This window comes from Colobus angolensis, unplaced genomic scaffold (assembly GCF_000951035.1).
Source record: "Colobus angolensis palliatus isolate OR3802 unplaced genomic scaffold, Cang.pa_1.0 Scaffold129, whole genome shotgun sequence".
In the NCBI taxonomy this organism is placed as follows: Eukaryota; Metazoa; Chordata; class Mammalia; order Primates; family Cercopithecidae; genus Colobus; species Colobus angolensis.
In genome coordinates this window covers 10,621,278-10,638,346 of record NW_012114141.1, presented here as the reverse complement: position 1 = coordinate 10,638,346, position 17,069 = coordinate 10,621,278, and the positions used below count along the sequence as shown (strand labels likewise).

Below are 17,069 nucleotides of genomic sequence, written 5' to 3'. Positions count from 1 at the left end.
GTGCTCCCGTCACTTTGGTTCACTTCTTTTGACTAGAATTTTGTTCCACAGCTATGCCTAGCTTAATGAAATGTATTAGTCATTGCTGTGTAACAAACCACTGGCTTACTGGCTTAAATCAATACCTTCTATTATTGCTCACAAATGTAAGGATGAGGTGGACAGTTTATCTGGTCTTGGTCGGGCTGATGCAGCATCTGCTATCAGACACACATTGGATAGGTGGCTCTGATCTTGGCTGGGTTCCTGCATGTACTGGGGGATTGGTTGGTCTAGGATCGTCTCAGTTCTTCTCCACATGATCTCTCACCTTCTGGCAGGCTAGTCTGGGGTTTACTCTCAAGGCATGAAAGGAATCCAAGAAAGTGGGGAAGTGTGTAAGGCTTCTGGAGGCCAAGGCTGGAAACTGGCACAAGATAACTTCCAGAGTCTCCTGGTCAAAGCAAGTCACGAGGCCAGTCAAGTGGTGGGGAACAAAGACTCTACCTTTTCATGAAAGAAGCTGCAAAAGATGTAGATACTGGGAAGGACTGGGACCATTTTTTGTAATCAACCTATCACGTGGAGGTTGGGGAATTTAGTTTCTAGTGGGGTGGCCACATGCCCCACTGCAACTCCAATAGTTCCATTTACAATAAAAGGAAGAAAAGGAGAATGGATATTAGGGATAATTTATAGACTCTGCCTCAGAAGGAATTATAGTTCCCCATTCATCTTCCCTAAATAGAGGATATACTCTCAATCCCTTGCCATAAATAATAATAATACCACTCTGACAAAATTTCTATTCTTCTTAACTACAGCCCATTTCTGATTCTCCCTTGACTATGCGGACCCAGCAACTTACCCTGTGACCTCTTAATCCACAAAACAGATCAAGTGCAAATTGCTTACAAACATATTGGGGGTTTAATACATAGTCTCTAGATTATTTTGTAGTACCTAGCAAGGTAGTATCTTTATGTAAATGTACTTTAAAAATACTCACTTTATAAAACTTTGTTATATTAAAAAACAATTTTTATATAAACCTATTTTTTCTCTCTCCCATCTATTAAAAAATTGTAAGCTATCCATGTAACAGAAATTTACTTGTAACCCCATAGATCTGTATAAACATTATCATTGCCCTCAAATCCAGCAGCCCAAATCCGGACTGACAAATACACCCTAGTATTTTACTACACCCATTAAGAACACATGGGAATTTGGGGATTCTTTAACACAGGCATATGTTTTACATTTAAGTAAAAATGCACAGTCATGCTGGAATTTAACATAATTTCCTCATAGATTGCTTAAAGTGAATGGGGTCTCTGGGGAATTAATAATGGCTTCTGGAGTTTCTCACCACAGGTTTCTAATAACTGACCATCCATTGCTTTGATTTTCAAATCACAGAACTTGAGAGCTGTTTGGTGGTGAGCACAAAGTCAGTTGTTGGTCTAAAGGACAGAGACTAAAATTGTCAAAGTTCATGGTGGCGGCCATTGTCGTCACATATTTACCTTTGTCAGTAGTTTCAAGTTGGAGACTGAACAGACAGTGAAGAATGTGATCATCTTACTTCTAGGCAATTTTAGCCCAGCGGCAGGCTCACCAGCAGAGTGTGACCTCGTACTGCCCGCCCCTTTGTACAACTATGGATTAAGTACAAGAATCTTGGTTGGTGCTTCTCAATGTGCTCAGAGGCACCAATTGTAAAGCATCTGTTACTTTTCTCTTGCATAACTTGACATGAGTTCTCAGGGGGCCTCAATTTCCTATAAACCAGGATGTGATTGTCATCCTGAACTCTAACCCCCTATCTAATTTTTAAAAAGATGGATGAGGGTCATGTTGCGGGGAAGGAAGGGATGCTGTGAGAGGGGGACTGGGAGTCACACGGCTCCAAAGGTTGCCAAGGTTAGTGGGTAAGCTTTCCTTCCGTAACCAGAAATGAAAACTCTGACACTGGGCATTCTGGAGTAATTGGGATTGGCCCCCACTTTGACTGTATGGATCTATAAACATGTAAGACAGATCGGTAGTTACCACATCTCCTCCATTTTCCTGTGTGGGTCCATGTTTAAAAATTCACACACGTTCCTTTTAAGAAATCCTCTCAAAAAGCTTATTAGTCTTCAGACTACTCCTGTTCCCTCACAGAAAGACATACATACCTTAAGCCATGTTCGGAGATGTAAAGAAAGGCTGCAGTTGGTTTAAATCCCTCAGAGGCCTTCAGAAGCAGGAAATGAATGAAGAGGCCTAGGTGTGGAAGCCAGAGAGAGTGGCAGGGTTTCTCAGACAGTAGAGTGCACTTCTCTTCTAAAGGGATCATTGTGCATCAAGGAAAACACTGTCCTTAAGTAAAACATTTCTACGGGAAAAACTGGCATTGCCTATGAGCTTCCCTTTGAACTCTGAGCACCAAAGCTCACGTGACCTACAGTCTTGGTTTGTCCAGAACCAAGGGGTTCCTGAGACCTAAGACTTTCTGTTTTAAGATAACCTTAACTCACATTACCAGTGCTCCTGGTGGAACGCGAGAGTGAAAGGAACGTGAACATTCCTTCTACTTAGCAGAGAATGAAAGTTCCCGTTGGCTCCCAAGGTGGCAGCATGGATGTGGGGAAATGCAAGGCTACCGTGGAAGGTCTGCAGAGGCCAAGCTACTCTAAGCTCCTTGATGGTCTCAACTCCCAAAGATTCCAGATCTGCTGTAGCTTAAAACGTTAGGGTTCAGACTATAACTAGGTCAGCTCTTCGTTGCCTCTGAGGACTAGCGTAGGACTAGCTCAGGTATAGGCTGTGCTCATTCGGCTCGCAGTCCTGGTCCACATATGAAAGTGTCCTGTACAGTAGGGACACTCTGACAGTTATAAAGCCACCTTGCAATAAAATGCAGGTGATCAGGATACTCTGGTAGGGCTTTTTGGGTGTCATTTCAACTGTTTTCAGTATTAAGTATGAAGGCCTCTCTTTTTAAAGATACATTAAAAAGTTGCCATGCCTGACAATAATTAACACCCCTTTTATTGTAGTACAGAAGTTCAGGGGTTTTCCAAGTGACCTGTTTCCCCATGGCTGGTCAAATCTGCGTGCAGTACCTCTAAGATTAGAACGCTGGTCCCTCCTGTTTGGTCTCCCATCTAATAGCAAGTCCCCATTTTCTTCAACATTTTTTTGAAGACGGCAAAACCCCACCACTTAGGAATTGGACTCCTCCTTGACTTTAAGACTGAATGATGCCAATTCATTTTTATGGTATGCCCTCATAGTCAAAGGAAAGGTGTATGTGGTTTTGCAGTTGAAAGCAAGGGCTCTGGTGTCACATGCTTGAATGGCAATCTTGCTTTGGCACCTGGTTAGCTTTTTCTGACTGAGGGCCACCTACAACCCTTAAGGGGTAGGTTGAGCTTTTATTAGATGACTTATTATAGCCTGCTATAGTACATTCTGAATACATATTATTTCCTTTCTTTTTAATTCCTAAGTAAGTTTACATGATGAACTTCCATGTTTACTTCCTAATCTTGGAAGAAGAAGAAAAGACTGACTACTTCTGCAATTGCTATCATCAGTGGATTCATGTAGAACAGATAAACAATGTTCCACTTATTTGCAGCTTGATTACAAATTAAGAACACAACCTTTTGAGCAATTTAAGATCAACAAATATAATCTCAAACCATTTCCTCAATAACCAATGGTCTTGCCTCTGTCAAGGATCTGCCAACACTTCATCCAACATAGCTACAAATACTATACCTGGCAGTAAGTAGTGTGAAAAGTTTAGTATTATTATGGTACAAAATAATTCCTAACTTTTAGAAATGTTATCCCTGTATTTTTAAACAATTTTGTTTACTGAGTGTCAAATTGCTCTTAAATCTTATTTTACACGCATTTTAAAAAATTTATTGAAATTGTATTGCCTGCTGTGATTATAGATTTCAAGTAAAATTACCATGTTATTTGAAATCTAGACTTAAGCTCTACTACGTTTGTTGGTTTCTCTGGAGTTTCTCTAGTTTTTAACATTTTGAGGGCTGTGTACATTTGTCATGAAGTATTAATAATTCATAAAGTTGGGGAGAGAAGTTTTATAGCCTCTTCATATGACAGATTGGCACTAAACCTAAAAATGGGTCACAGGAAAACAAACAGGTCAGTGACTAGAATTTCTACTAGAGTTGTTGTAATCTTTGGTTCCTAAATATCACAAATTTTGTTTTGTTTTTGAGACGGGTCTTGCTCTGTTGTTCAGGCTGGGGTGCACTGGCACAATTATGGCTTACTGCAGCCTCAACTTCGTTGATCCTCCGACTCAGGTGATCCTCCGACCTCAGCCTCCCGAGTGGCGGGGACTACAGGCGTGCACCACCATGCCCAGTTCATTTTTGTATTTTTTTGCAGAGACTGGGTTTTGCCATGTTGCTTAGGCTGGTCTCGAACTCCTGGGCTCAAGCGATCTCCACCTTGGCGTCCCAAAGTGCTAGGATTACAGTGTGAGCCACCAAGCCTGGCATAATAACACATTTTAAAATGGTCTGATGTACAAGTAGATGTGAAAAATGGAATGTAATATATTTATTATTTAAAATGCACGTTGGCTGGCTACGGTGGCTCAAGCCTATATAATCTTAACAATTTTGGAGGCTGTGGTAAGAGGATCACTTGAAGTCAGGAGTTTGAGACCAGCCTGGGCAACATAGTGAGACCCCATTGCTACAGAAAAAAAAAATTAATTTAAAAATTGCCTATAAAGATTGCCCTTAAAGTATTAGTATTATGGGTTTGGTTTAATCAGCCAAAAGTAGGGGAAAAAAGTAGTTTAATAAAATTTTATTTTCCATGGTTCAATGCTTTTAGTGCTGAATTTTTAAACCTAAAGCATTCAAGTAAAAATAAAAAAGTTTGTGGTAAGAAACTCTGTAGGCAATTAAACATTCTGAGCAACTTTCCAAAAATTAGTGTTGTACTATATTGAATTTATTTTATGTTAAAGAAAAAAATGACACATAGTTATTTGTTTCTCATCCAGCCCCCAGTCTATGGTGGTCTGTATCAGGGACTGGCCAACTATAACCAATGGGCCAAATCCCATGCCTATAGTGCTAAATAAAGTTTCACTGGAATATAGCTCTGCCCAATGCATTTATGTACTGTCTGTGGCTCCTTTTGCTACATCTAGAGGGTTGAGTAGTGCATCAGAGACCATGCAATGTCCTGCTATGCTGAGAAATATTTTTAAATAAAATGAATGGTAAAATCGTTATTAAAAAGACAAAATTCTCAGGTACTTTGGTTTAAAAGTGGCATTTGCAATATTTAAATGTATTTTCTTAGGATTTATTTTTAACTAGTTAAAAACAACAAAAACTGTATCTTTTGAATCAGGCATTTTAAATGTTAAAATATTTAGAGGTGGATGACTTATGTTTATAAATCCTACTATTCAGCAGTGAAGGTGTTAATGGTTCCTTAAATGAGACCAAGCGTATGGTAGGGTCTGTAACTGTATTTGGTGGAGCAAGAGTAGGAATTTCCACCACGCTTTGCTACACAAATAACCCTGAATTATCAATCGGCAAGTCAGCGTGTTTAGAAACTACACTGCCGACATGTTTCCTCTGCCTCCTAGAGCTGCACACTAAAAGAGCCTGAAGGTGAAGCCAGACAGACACCCCTGTCATTGAATCAGCTGACCGTGACCAATACAGTTGAGTTTACTTCTTTCGCTAAAATCATGGAGGAAAAAAAAAAAAAAAAGAACAAAACAAAGCTTGAGGGCAATCACTGTAACAATTTTGAGAGAAATAAAGTTGAAAGTGGCTGAACACAACGATTAGCTAAGACTTCACTTTCACAAGAAGGCTATTTTTGGAGTTACATATTTTAATTGTTGATAAAGAAGGTTGTAACAGAAAGAATGTCCAGTCAATATGTAAAATAATGTCAATCTACTGTAACAACCATAAAATCATCAGGCTACTGACAGCTGGAGAAATTCCACATGCTAAGCAACTCAACTACAAAGAAATATTAGAGCTTTGAGATGAAAAATACACTTGAACCTGTAATTGAATTAGACAAGCCTCACTGCATGTAGAGCTACAGCGGCCACCAGGACACAAAGCAAATGTCGGGTTACCAGAAGTGCATTTATCAGCCACAGTGATTTATTGAGTGCTTTAATAATACAAGTGTACATCAACTGATCCACAGTCAAAAGTGGCAGGTCCCTAAGAAATTTACAAGCACTTTAAGTAAATCAAAATACATATTATTTTGTTCAATCCAACAGTCTTCCGCGTGAGGGACAGAAGGCTAGTGATAAACAGAGTCTCAGTAATGCACAGTGATTCTGATTGAAGCTTTTGTACAAAAACTTGTTCCCAGTAGCATGCACCCACCAATAAAGACTTCAGTACAAAAAATTAACCCTAAGCACTACATTTAAGTAGAAATGAGATATAATTCTGAATGTGTTTTCCCAAAGATCACACAAAAGGAAAAAAAATCAAAATCAAATAAACAACAAAAAAAACAAAACCACACAGTAATACAAAGCTTTGTAAGAAAGCTCTTACTATTACAGCTCCAACATTGTTTGCACTGAAAACAAAAGTTCCCATCTATGATGAGGTGGGAAAAAAATCCCAGATCTTTCAAGTTAACAGAAATCAACAAGGGAATAAAATGAGAGAAAAAAGAGAGTGTGGGAGAGAGGAAGTGGGGCAGGAAGAAGTGAGATGGGAAGATGGACAACATACCATCACAAAATGGTTCCAAATTTAATAAAAATAGGAAAATAAGAACCGAGGTCTGGAGGGGTGGGCAGGGCTACCGATGCACTTGGTGAATGTGCTTGCACAGGTCCCGCAGGAGCAGCAGGCAGCAGGCCCCTATGTGGCGTACCGCTTGGTCCACTGTCTGGCCATCCGGTCGTGCTCTGCTCTGTTGGTCATGTACTGTGTGGCGATGCTGCCCACCAGAGGGTCAGCTGCAAGGAAAGCAGAGTTGGGAGTCAGTAAATACTAGCACCGTGGGGGAAGGAGTGTTCAGAAACTTGTAAGGAGTGGGAGGGGAGGAGATGAGAAGCTGCTGTTCTAACCTGGACCACCACTGCTGTGGCTGAGCCAGTGACCTGCTGCTGACAGACTACATTTCACACCAGCTGCCCGAAGAGTCAACTCTCTGTGTTTTACTGATAGCTCTTGTCATATTTCTTGACAAGTCTTATTCTCTTTCCCTGTCCCCGCCACATACTTCTCACCTTGCTTCCCTTGTATTGGTTTTTTTTCTTTTGAGACAGGGTCTTGCTCTGTCACCCAGGCTAGAATGCAGTGGTGTGATCACAGCTCACTGTAGCCTTGACTTCCTGGGATCAAGCAATCCTCCTCCTGCCTCAGCTTCCTGAATAGCTGGGACCACAGGCATGTGCAAAATGCCTAGCTAATTTTTAAATTTTTTTGTAGAGACGGGGTCTCACTACGTTATCCAGGCTAGTCTCAAACTCCTGGACTCAAGTGATCCTCCTGCCTGAGCCTCCCAAAATGCTGGGATTACAGGTGTGAGTTGCCTGTCTTCAAGTAGATATTTCATGGAGGAAATGCAGGTGGGCTGTGGGCGGGGCACTCCAGGGCTCTTGATGAGCTCTCTTGGGAAGAAGCCTGGCGGTCTGGACAACTCCTTACCCTAGTCTAGCACCACAGGCAGGTAGGCAGGTGGCATTCTCCTGCCAGATTACCTTCTCTGAGGAGACGTCAGAGACTGAGCTGGACACAATCGAAAGACGGGAGAGAGAGTCCACTTCTTCCTCAAAATTTGGGAACATCCAATCTATATAGCTCATTATTACAAAAATACTAATAGATGTTAATAATAGCCAACACTCACCATGACTTACCATGTCCTAAAACTAATATGTTAATGACATGGATTTCTGAGGAGCTGACACAAGAGGAAACTGGAGCATAAGGAGTCTGAGTCTCTTGCCCAACGTGGAGCAAGGGGTGGAGCCGGGCTTGGAGCCAGAATTCACCCTCTTAACTACAGGGTGCTGGGAGATAGCTCTCTATCCAGAATACTGACTGGGTCAACGTTTAATTAAAAAAATTGGGGGCATGGTGGCTCATGCTTGTAATACCAGCACTTTAAGAGGCTGAGGCAGCAGGATCGCTTGAGTCTAGGCGTTTGAGTCTGTAGTGAGCTATGACTGTGCCACTGCACACCAGCCTGGGTGACAGAGTGAGACTCTCTTTAAAAAAAAGACCAAAAAAAAAAAAAAAATCAAGCAATTAAAAGAAAAGTAACGTAGGTTCCTAAAGATGCCAGATTCTACTCTTTTCCCTCCAATTCTCTAATTTCACTCTTTCCCCGATTTTTATTTCCCCTTTTTTTGGTATTGGGAATTTGGGTGTATTAGAGCAGTCAGGTAAGAAGGAACTAATAGGGAAAACGAGAAAAATCATCAAAAGCTAATGCTTAGTAGGAAAAAAACTGTAAAGAATATGGAAGTATGTCTGTGGCCCAACACCACCTGCGACTTAGGAAGATCCTGAGACTAAGCTTGTAAGGCACTCATGGTCATACGTTCTCAATACGAAACGTATAATAGAAACACCACCTTTCAACCCATCTGCTGAGGCTGATGATAACAAAGCCTTTGAAAGTCTGCTCAACAGGACCCTGCTTCAGTGTTCCTGGAATTGTGCAAATCTTATAATAATTATTCTAGGGAGAAGCCAGTTTCCTATATTCACTTATATCACAATTAGTAGACTACTTGGTATGTGAGTTTGTTCAAAACTTTTGCCTCTCTGCCTACTCTTTGTGATTCTTCTCCTTCATTTTCTCAGATGTTGAAACCAAAACTCTACCATTTCAACCAGTCAAGATTCAACAAGATTTAAACCAGCAATACTAAATGCAGACACAAAATATCTGGCAATTGGACAGGATATTTTTTAAAAAATGTAGCCTTTCAGTTAAGCCTAAGTAATGACATTAGAGCATTAAGGGTCAAAGTGAAATCTGAGTCACATTTCTCTACCTTTGAAAAAAATAATCTTGTTCTGATTCCTGGCATTCTAGAATGCAAAGAGTATGATGAAACATGGGTATCCTTAATAGCTTAATTAAATCTCTATTACTCAAGATAGGTGTTTAATTAAATAGAACTTAGTGAAACACACTGAAGATTCATTCTAACTTACTGATCAAGGTAAGGCTCAATGTCAGAAGAATGACAGTGACGTATATGTTCCACCTCAAATTGTACCCACATTCAGCGTGTACACACTGGGAATAAGACAGGTCTGCCATTTCAGCTCAAAGGGGGTGGAGGGAAACAAATGAAGAATAAAGGGAACAAGAAGTTGTGGGGTGGGAAAATGTGTCATATCAAGTGTTAACAGTATTTCAGTACAGGCAAAAGGAGAAGCAATGAAAAACAAGTTAGAGCGCTGGTAACAGCGTGCGTTGTGCAAACTGTTTTTTGCATGCTTAAATAGCATTTAATTGCTTTCAAGGTTCTTTTACGTTTTCAAATTTGATTTTAAAAATATTTTTTCCACCTGTAAAATTATACACACTAACTATAAAACCTGTAATTAATAATTTAGAAAACCACCTCAGACAATATGCAAGACAGAAAGTTGAAAGTAAAGACCATCTCATGTATAAATCCACACAAAGAAAACTGCTGTTAACATCGTGGTATGTTTTCTTCCTACACTTCTAAACATACGATGTAAAAAAAAAAAAAGGGACTAATTTATAGTCTGCTTTTGTAATCTTTTAAAAAATAACTATGATTTTTATATTGATATGGTAAATAACTTTTTACATAGATTTACTATGTAAATCTGTAGATTTACTTCATCATTTCTAATACCTGAATTAAGAACCAATTTCCTGTTTGAAGATGTTTGGGTATTCTCCAACTTTTGCTTTAAAAACAACACTGTGAGGACAATTACCATGCATGCATCTTTGGAAGTTACACAAATCTTAAATTTGTTTAAAGTATAAAATGAAGAGATAAAGTAAAAATACACAATGAAAGAATTAAAACAAAATCATATTACTGGCTGGGTGTGATGGCTCACGTCTGTAATTCCAGCACTTTGGGAGTCTGAGGATGGAGGACAGCTTGAGGCCAGGAGTTCAAGACCAGCCTGGGCAACACAGTGAGATCCTCATATCCACAAAAAACAACAAAAATTAGCCAGGTGTGGTGGTGTGTCGCTGTAGTCCAGCCTACTTGAGAGGCTAAGGTGGGAGGATCACTTGAGCCCAGAAGTTTAAGACCGCAGTGAGCTGTGATCATGCCACCATACTCCAGCCTGGGTGACAGGGCAAGACTCTGTTTCTAAAAAAATAAAAAAGACCACTAACAATTAGTATTTGATGTTCATTTAAAATTATATTCAACATAGTAATTATCTTCTCATATCAATCTACATGTCCCTATGATCTTTTGAATATTACCCCCAGTAGCAGTGCTCATGTTTAAGCTAGTGTTTCGTGAAAGAAGAAAAAGGCTATGAACCACTTTTTCACATCTGCACATAAAGATTTAGCTCAGTGGAATAATCCTGAAGAGCTAGTTGTGAAAACGAATCTCTGCTGAAAATGGTAAATTGTATATGCTTAATGATGGGAGGACTTTTCAATGTGAAAGTCTGAAAACATTGTTTCTTAGCAGAATGTTAAACTTAATAAATGGTAAATAAAAGTAATGAATCTAGCAAAACTAAAAGGTAATTAAAAAAATAAAAACCATGTTATCAACCAAATAGTTTTTTTTTTTTTGAGACAGGGTCTCACTCTGCCACCCAAGCCAGTCTCCAAACATAAATTACTGTACCCTATTTCTCTAACAAGAAGAAAATATTTCCCATCATTTTGGGTTTCTAGATTGTTACTATATTCCCAAATCTTTATTAATATTTGAGATTATCATCTGTCGGTTTTCCTCATCTTTACGAAAGAAAAACCACGAAATTTATCAGTAGATAAGTAAATTGAAATCATAGTCTCCTACATTTTCTGTTTTTGGTCAATAATTTACACTTTTGAAAAGAGGAGCATGTTCAGACTTATACAGAACAGAGTTAGATGACTTTAACCACTTAATTCTCCCAAATACCAGTATGGCACGTATTAGAGGTTTACTGAGGCAGAGGTATAGGATCTGCAGTGTGGTTAACAGAATATCATAGAAATGGAAGTTGGGTATACAAAGCTTTCCTCTAAACCACATTTCCTCATCTGTTTAGTAAAAATCATGTTTCTTTTTTTTTTGAGACAGGGTCTCACTCTGTTGCCCTGGCTGGAATGCAGTGCTGGGATTGCAGCTCACTGCAGCCTTGACTCCTGGGCTCAAGCAACCCTCCTGCCTCAACTTCTTGAGTAGCTAGGACTACAGACACACACTAGCATGTCCAATTTATTATTACTATTTTTTGGTAGAGATGGCACATGTTGCCCAGGCTAGTCTTAAATTCCTGGCTTCAAGTGTCCTCCTACCTTGGCCTCCAAAAGTGGTGCGATTACAGGATGAGCCACTGCTCCCAGCATCATGGCGTTTTTGTTGACAAAATACCAGTCATAAAATAGTAACCTGAATGAAAGCGTAAGACTGCAAGATCACTGATGAAGGGGAACATGCCTTCTACTTCCTCCATCTCACCTCTGTCTCCCTATACAATTTAGAAGCAAAGAGTACATACCTGTGAACTAACAATCACTATTATTTGCAAAGTGAGTGAAAGATTGTCATAGTGATTGGGCATAGTGGCTCATGCATGTAATCTCAGCACTTTGGGAGGTTGAGGCAGGAGGATGGCCTGAGCAGAGGAATTTGAGACCGAGCCTGGGCAACATAGTGGGAACATATCTCTACAAAAAAATAAAAATAAAAAATAGCTGGGTGTGGTGGCATGTACCTGTGGTCCCAGCTTCTTTGGAGGCTGAGGTAGCAGGTTCACTGGAGCCCAGGGGGTTGTGATTACAGTGAGACATGATTGCGCCACTGCACTCCAGCTGGGCGACAGAGTGAGACTGTCTTTCCAAAAAAAAAAAAAAAATTGTCATATTGCGTACTCTACCTCTTTGCTTTTTTTGAGATTTGTGGTATGTGCACCTTTGATTCTAGAAGAAAAAGGCTCAGACAACTCCCACCTTGCCTCTTTTAATTGCTGGAGCTACACTGGGTACCTTGGAAGCCAAAGGGTTTATAGAAAAGGGAGGACAGAGATAGGGAACAAGACTAAAAGGGATTGATGAATGCAGATGCAAAAATCCACAACAAAATACCAGCAAACCAAATCCAGCAGCATACAAAAAAGCAAATCCATCATGATCAAGTAGACTTTAACCCTGGGATGCAAGGTTGGTTCAACATATGCAAATCAACAAATGTGATTCATCACATAAACAACGCAAACAAAAAACCACATGATCATCTCAATAGATGCAGAAAAGGCTTTTAAAATTCAACATATCATAGTGTTAAAAACCCTCAACGAACTAGGCACTGAAGGAATATACTTCAAAATAGTAAGAGCCCTCTACAAAAAACCCACAGTCAACATCATACTAAATGAGCAAATGTTAGAAGCATACCCCTTTGAAATCCAGAACAAAACAAGGATGCCCTCTCTCACTACCCTATTCAATATTACACTGGAATTCTTAGCCAGAGCAATAAGGCAAGAGAAAGAAATAAAAGGCATTCAAATAGGAAGAGAGGAAGTCAAACTATTCCTGTTTGTAGACGATATGATTCTATACCTAGAAAACCCCACTGTCTCTGCCCAAAAGCTCCCTGATCTGATAAACAACTTCAGGATACAAAATCAATGCACAAAAGTCTCAGGATACAAAATCAATGCACAAAAATCAGTGGCATTTCTATACAACACCATACAGACTGAGAGCCAAAACAAGAACACAATCCCATTCACAATAGCCACAAAGAGAATAAAATACAGCTAACCAGGGAAGTGAAAGATCTTTACAACAAGAACTACAAATCACTGCTCAAAGAAATCAGAGGTGACACAAGCAAACAGAAAAACATTCCAAGCTCACGGATAGGAAGAAGATTGTTAAAATGGCCATATTGCCCAAAGCAATTTGCAGATTCAATGCTATTTCTATCAAACTACCAAATGACATTCTTCACAGAATTAGAAAAAACTATTTTAAAATTCATATGGAACCAAAAAAGAGACTGAATAGCCAAAGCAATGCTAAGCAAAAAGAACAAAGGAAGCATCACATGACCTGACTTCAAAGCATACTACAAGCTATAGTAACCAAAACAGCATGATACTGGTACAGAAACAGACACAAAGACCAGTGGAACAAAACATGAAGAGGCCAGAAATAATGCCACATATTTACGACCATCTGATCTTTGACAAAGTTGACAAAAATAAGCAATGGGGAAAGGACTTCCTATTCAACAAATGGTGCTGGGCTAACTGGCTAGCCATATGCAGAAGACTGAAATTGGACCCCTTCCTTACACCACATACAAAAATCAACTCAAGATGGATTAAACACTTAAATGAAAAATCTAAAACTATGAAAACCCTGGAAGACAACTTAGGAAATACCATTCTGGACACAGGCCCTGGCAAAAATTCCATGATGAAGATTCCAAAAGCAACTGCAACAAAAACAAAAATTGACAAATGGGACCTAATTAAATGAGAGTCTGCACAGCAAACAAACAAACACACAAACAACACACACACACACACAAAACTATCAACAGAATAAACAGATACTCTACAGCATGGGAGAAAATATCTGTACACTATGCATCTGACAAAGGTCTAACATCCAGAGTCTATATGGAACTTACACAAATTTACAAGCAAAAAACGAACCCCATTAAAAGGTGGGCAAAGGACATTAACAGACATTTCTTAAAAGAAGACATATATGTGGCCAACAAGCATATGAAAATATGATCACTGATCATTAAAGAAATGCAAATCAAGACCAAAATGAGATATCATCACATACCAGTCAGAATGACCATTATTAAAATGTCAAAAAATAACAGATGTTGGAAAGGTTATGAAGAACGGGAAACGCTTATACACTGCTGGTGGGAGTGTAAAGTGTTTCCACAAACCACTGTGGAAAGCAGTGTGGTGATTTCTCAAAGAACTCAAAGCAGAATTACCATTTGACCCAGCAATCCCATTATTGCGTATATCTGAAGGAATATTTCTATCATAAAGAAACATGTATGTGTATGTTTACTGTGGCCCTATTTACATCAGCAAAGACATGGAATCAACCTAAATGCCCATCAATGGTACACTAGATAAGGAAAAAAACCGTGGGATATATGTACAAAATAGAATGCTATGCAGCCATAAAAAAGAATGAGATCACATCCTTTGCAGCAACATGGAAAGAGCTGGAGGCCATCATCTTAAGCAAACACTGGAACAGAAAACAAAATATTGCAGATTCTCACTTATAAGTGGGAGCTAAACATTCAGTACCTATGGACACAAAGACGCAAACAACAGATACCAGGGCCTACTTGAGGGTGGAGGGTGGGGGAAGGGTGAGGATAGAAAAATTACCTATGCTTATTACCTACGTGACAAAACAAACTGTATATCAAACCCCTGTGACATGCAATTGACCTATATAGCAAATCTGCATATGTACCCCTGAAACTATAATTAAAAATCCAGACTAAAAGGGATAAGAAGCAGCTAAGTGGTAAGAGGAAAGTGAATCCTGAGGAAATGAAGAAAAGACAGACAGACTACTGAACTGCTGAATGACTTTATTTGCAAGACCAAAGAACATTCTATCTTGGTTGGTAGGTGGTATGAAAGAAATTACATGAAAAATTTTTTTATTCCCCTTTCATAAGAAAACACACGCATCTTGAAGAAACACAGAGTAAAGCATAGTGGAAAAGGGCATGGGCATTGGATCCAGAATGTCTGGGTTTTTAACTCAGTTCCACCACAGCATCAGGTCACCTTAGGCACATCATTAACCCCTTTGTGCCTCAGTTTTCTCAACTGCAAAATGGGGAGAATAATGGTACCTACTCCATAGTTTGTTATGAGAATTAAATGAATTAATCCTTGTAAAGCATATACAAATTGAAGACAAATACGTATTTGTGTGCATCTTTTAAGAATATAAATCTGATTGTCTTCTTAAAGACATTCTCTTCAGATAAAACCCAAAGTCAGCATGGCTCCCAAGGTCTTCTGTGATCCAGACTTTATCTTTCTAGCCTCCTCCCCTCATGCTTTAACCATAATAAATGACTTTCAGCTTTTTAAATAAGCCCTGCTTAAGGAGGCCAGGAGTTTGAGATGAACCTCATCAATATGGTGAGACCCCGCCTCTACATAAATTTTTAAAAATTAGCTGGGTGTGGTGGTGCATGCCTATATTCCCAGCTACTCTGGAGGATCCCTGAGCCCAGGAGTTCAAGATTGTGGGGAACTATGGTTCTGCCACTACACTCCAGCCTGGGTGTCAGAGTGAGACCCCACCTCAAAAATAAATAAATAAAAATTTAAAAAATAATAAAAGGACCAACAATTTCACCATTTACCTGAAATAAAAGCCCTTTGCCATATGGCACCCTTGCAAAATGTGTTTAACATGATTAGATATGACATTAGACAGGAAGTTACATGACATTACCGTAAGAATTTTTAAAACTTAAGATATTTTTAAAAATTTGGGGTATTTTCTGTGACATCTGATTACCTGAATCAAGTTATGAAAATATGCAATAAAAAAATAAGCTCTGCTTTTTCTTGACTATGTTCCTTTGTTTATGTTGGTTCTTCTGCCTGGGATAACCTTTTCTACTTTTTTACCTGGCAGGCTTCTACTCATTTCTCAACATTTACTCCAAGCATAGCCTCCCTGAGGATGTCTTCCAGGGGCTTCCTAGTAGTCTTACGTGTCCCATCTCTGATTTGCCTGTTCATATCTCTATCATTGTACTGCAAATACAGGCATACCTTGGAAATATTACAGGTCTGGTAACAGACTGCCACAATAAAGTGAATGTCACAATAAAGTGAGTCATACATATTTTTTGGTTTCCCAGTGCATGTTTATACTGTAGTCCATTATGTGTGCAATAGCATTATGCTTGACACAAGAGGCCTAACTTTTGGCCTATTTTGGCTTTTGACATGCTTTCCTCAATAAGCTTAATCATCTCCATCTCTCAATTTAAAGTGAGAGACATGTGACTCTTTCTTTCACTTGAACACTTATAGGCCATTACAAATCAATTACAATTGTAACATCAAAGATCACTGATCATAGACCACCATAAAGGATATAATAATAAAGTTTGAAATATTGTGAGAATTACCAAAATGTGACACAGAGACATGAAAGAGCATACGCTGTTGGAAAAATGGGGCTGACAGACATGGGCTTGCTACAAACCTTCAATCTGTAAAACAACAGCAACACCACCATCACCACCACCACCAACAACATATGTGAAACACAAAAGCACAACAGTCAAATGAGGTGTGCCAGTTGTGAATGCAAAGGAAAAGTTCTTGAAGAAAATGCAAAGGCTACTTTGGTGAACACAGGAATGATTAAAAAAAAAAAAAAAAAAGCAACACACCCTTATTGCTGATAGGGATTTAGTGGTCTGGATAGACAGTCAGACCAGCTACAACACTCCCTTAAGCCAAAGCCTAATGCAGTGTAAGGCCCTAACTCTCTGCAATCCTATGAGGGCTGAGAGGTGAGGAAGCTGTAGAAAAAAAGTTGGAAGCTAGCAGAGGTAGGCTCATAAGGTTTTAAAAAAGAAGCCATCTTCCTAAAAAAAAGAAGCCATCTTCCTAACACAAAATTGCAAGGTTGGGGGTGACCAAGGAACAAGGTGGGTGCAAGATGTAGCAGCAATTGCTGATATAGAAGCTACATCAAGTTGTCCAGAAGATCTAGCTAAGGTAATTGATGAAGGTGGCTACACTAAACAGATTTTCACTGTAGATGAAACAGCCTTTTGTTGAAAGATACCAATCTAGGAC

The 17,069-nt window shown here is 39.3% G+C and overlaps 1 protein-coding gene across 2 annotated transcripts in view; it reads right to left on the bottom strand.

The window, feature by feature from the left end:
- Positions 1-5,690: 5,690 nt before the first annotated feature.
- Positions 5,691-17,069, bottom strand: part of UBE2E2 (ubiquitin-conjugating enzyme E2E 2) — a 386,680-nt gene continuing 375,301 nt past the window's right edge. For both annotated transcript variants that reach the window (XM_011933743.1, XM_011933742.1), the window contains one exon: positions 5,691-6,991. In XM_011933743.1, coding sequence (XP_011789133.1) covers positions 6,894-6,991 — 98 coding nt within the window. In that variant the 3' untranslated portion in view covers positions 5,691-6,893. The remainder of the gene's footprint in view (positions 6,992-17,069) is intronic.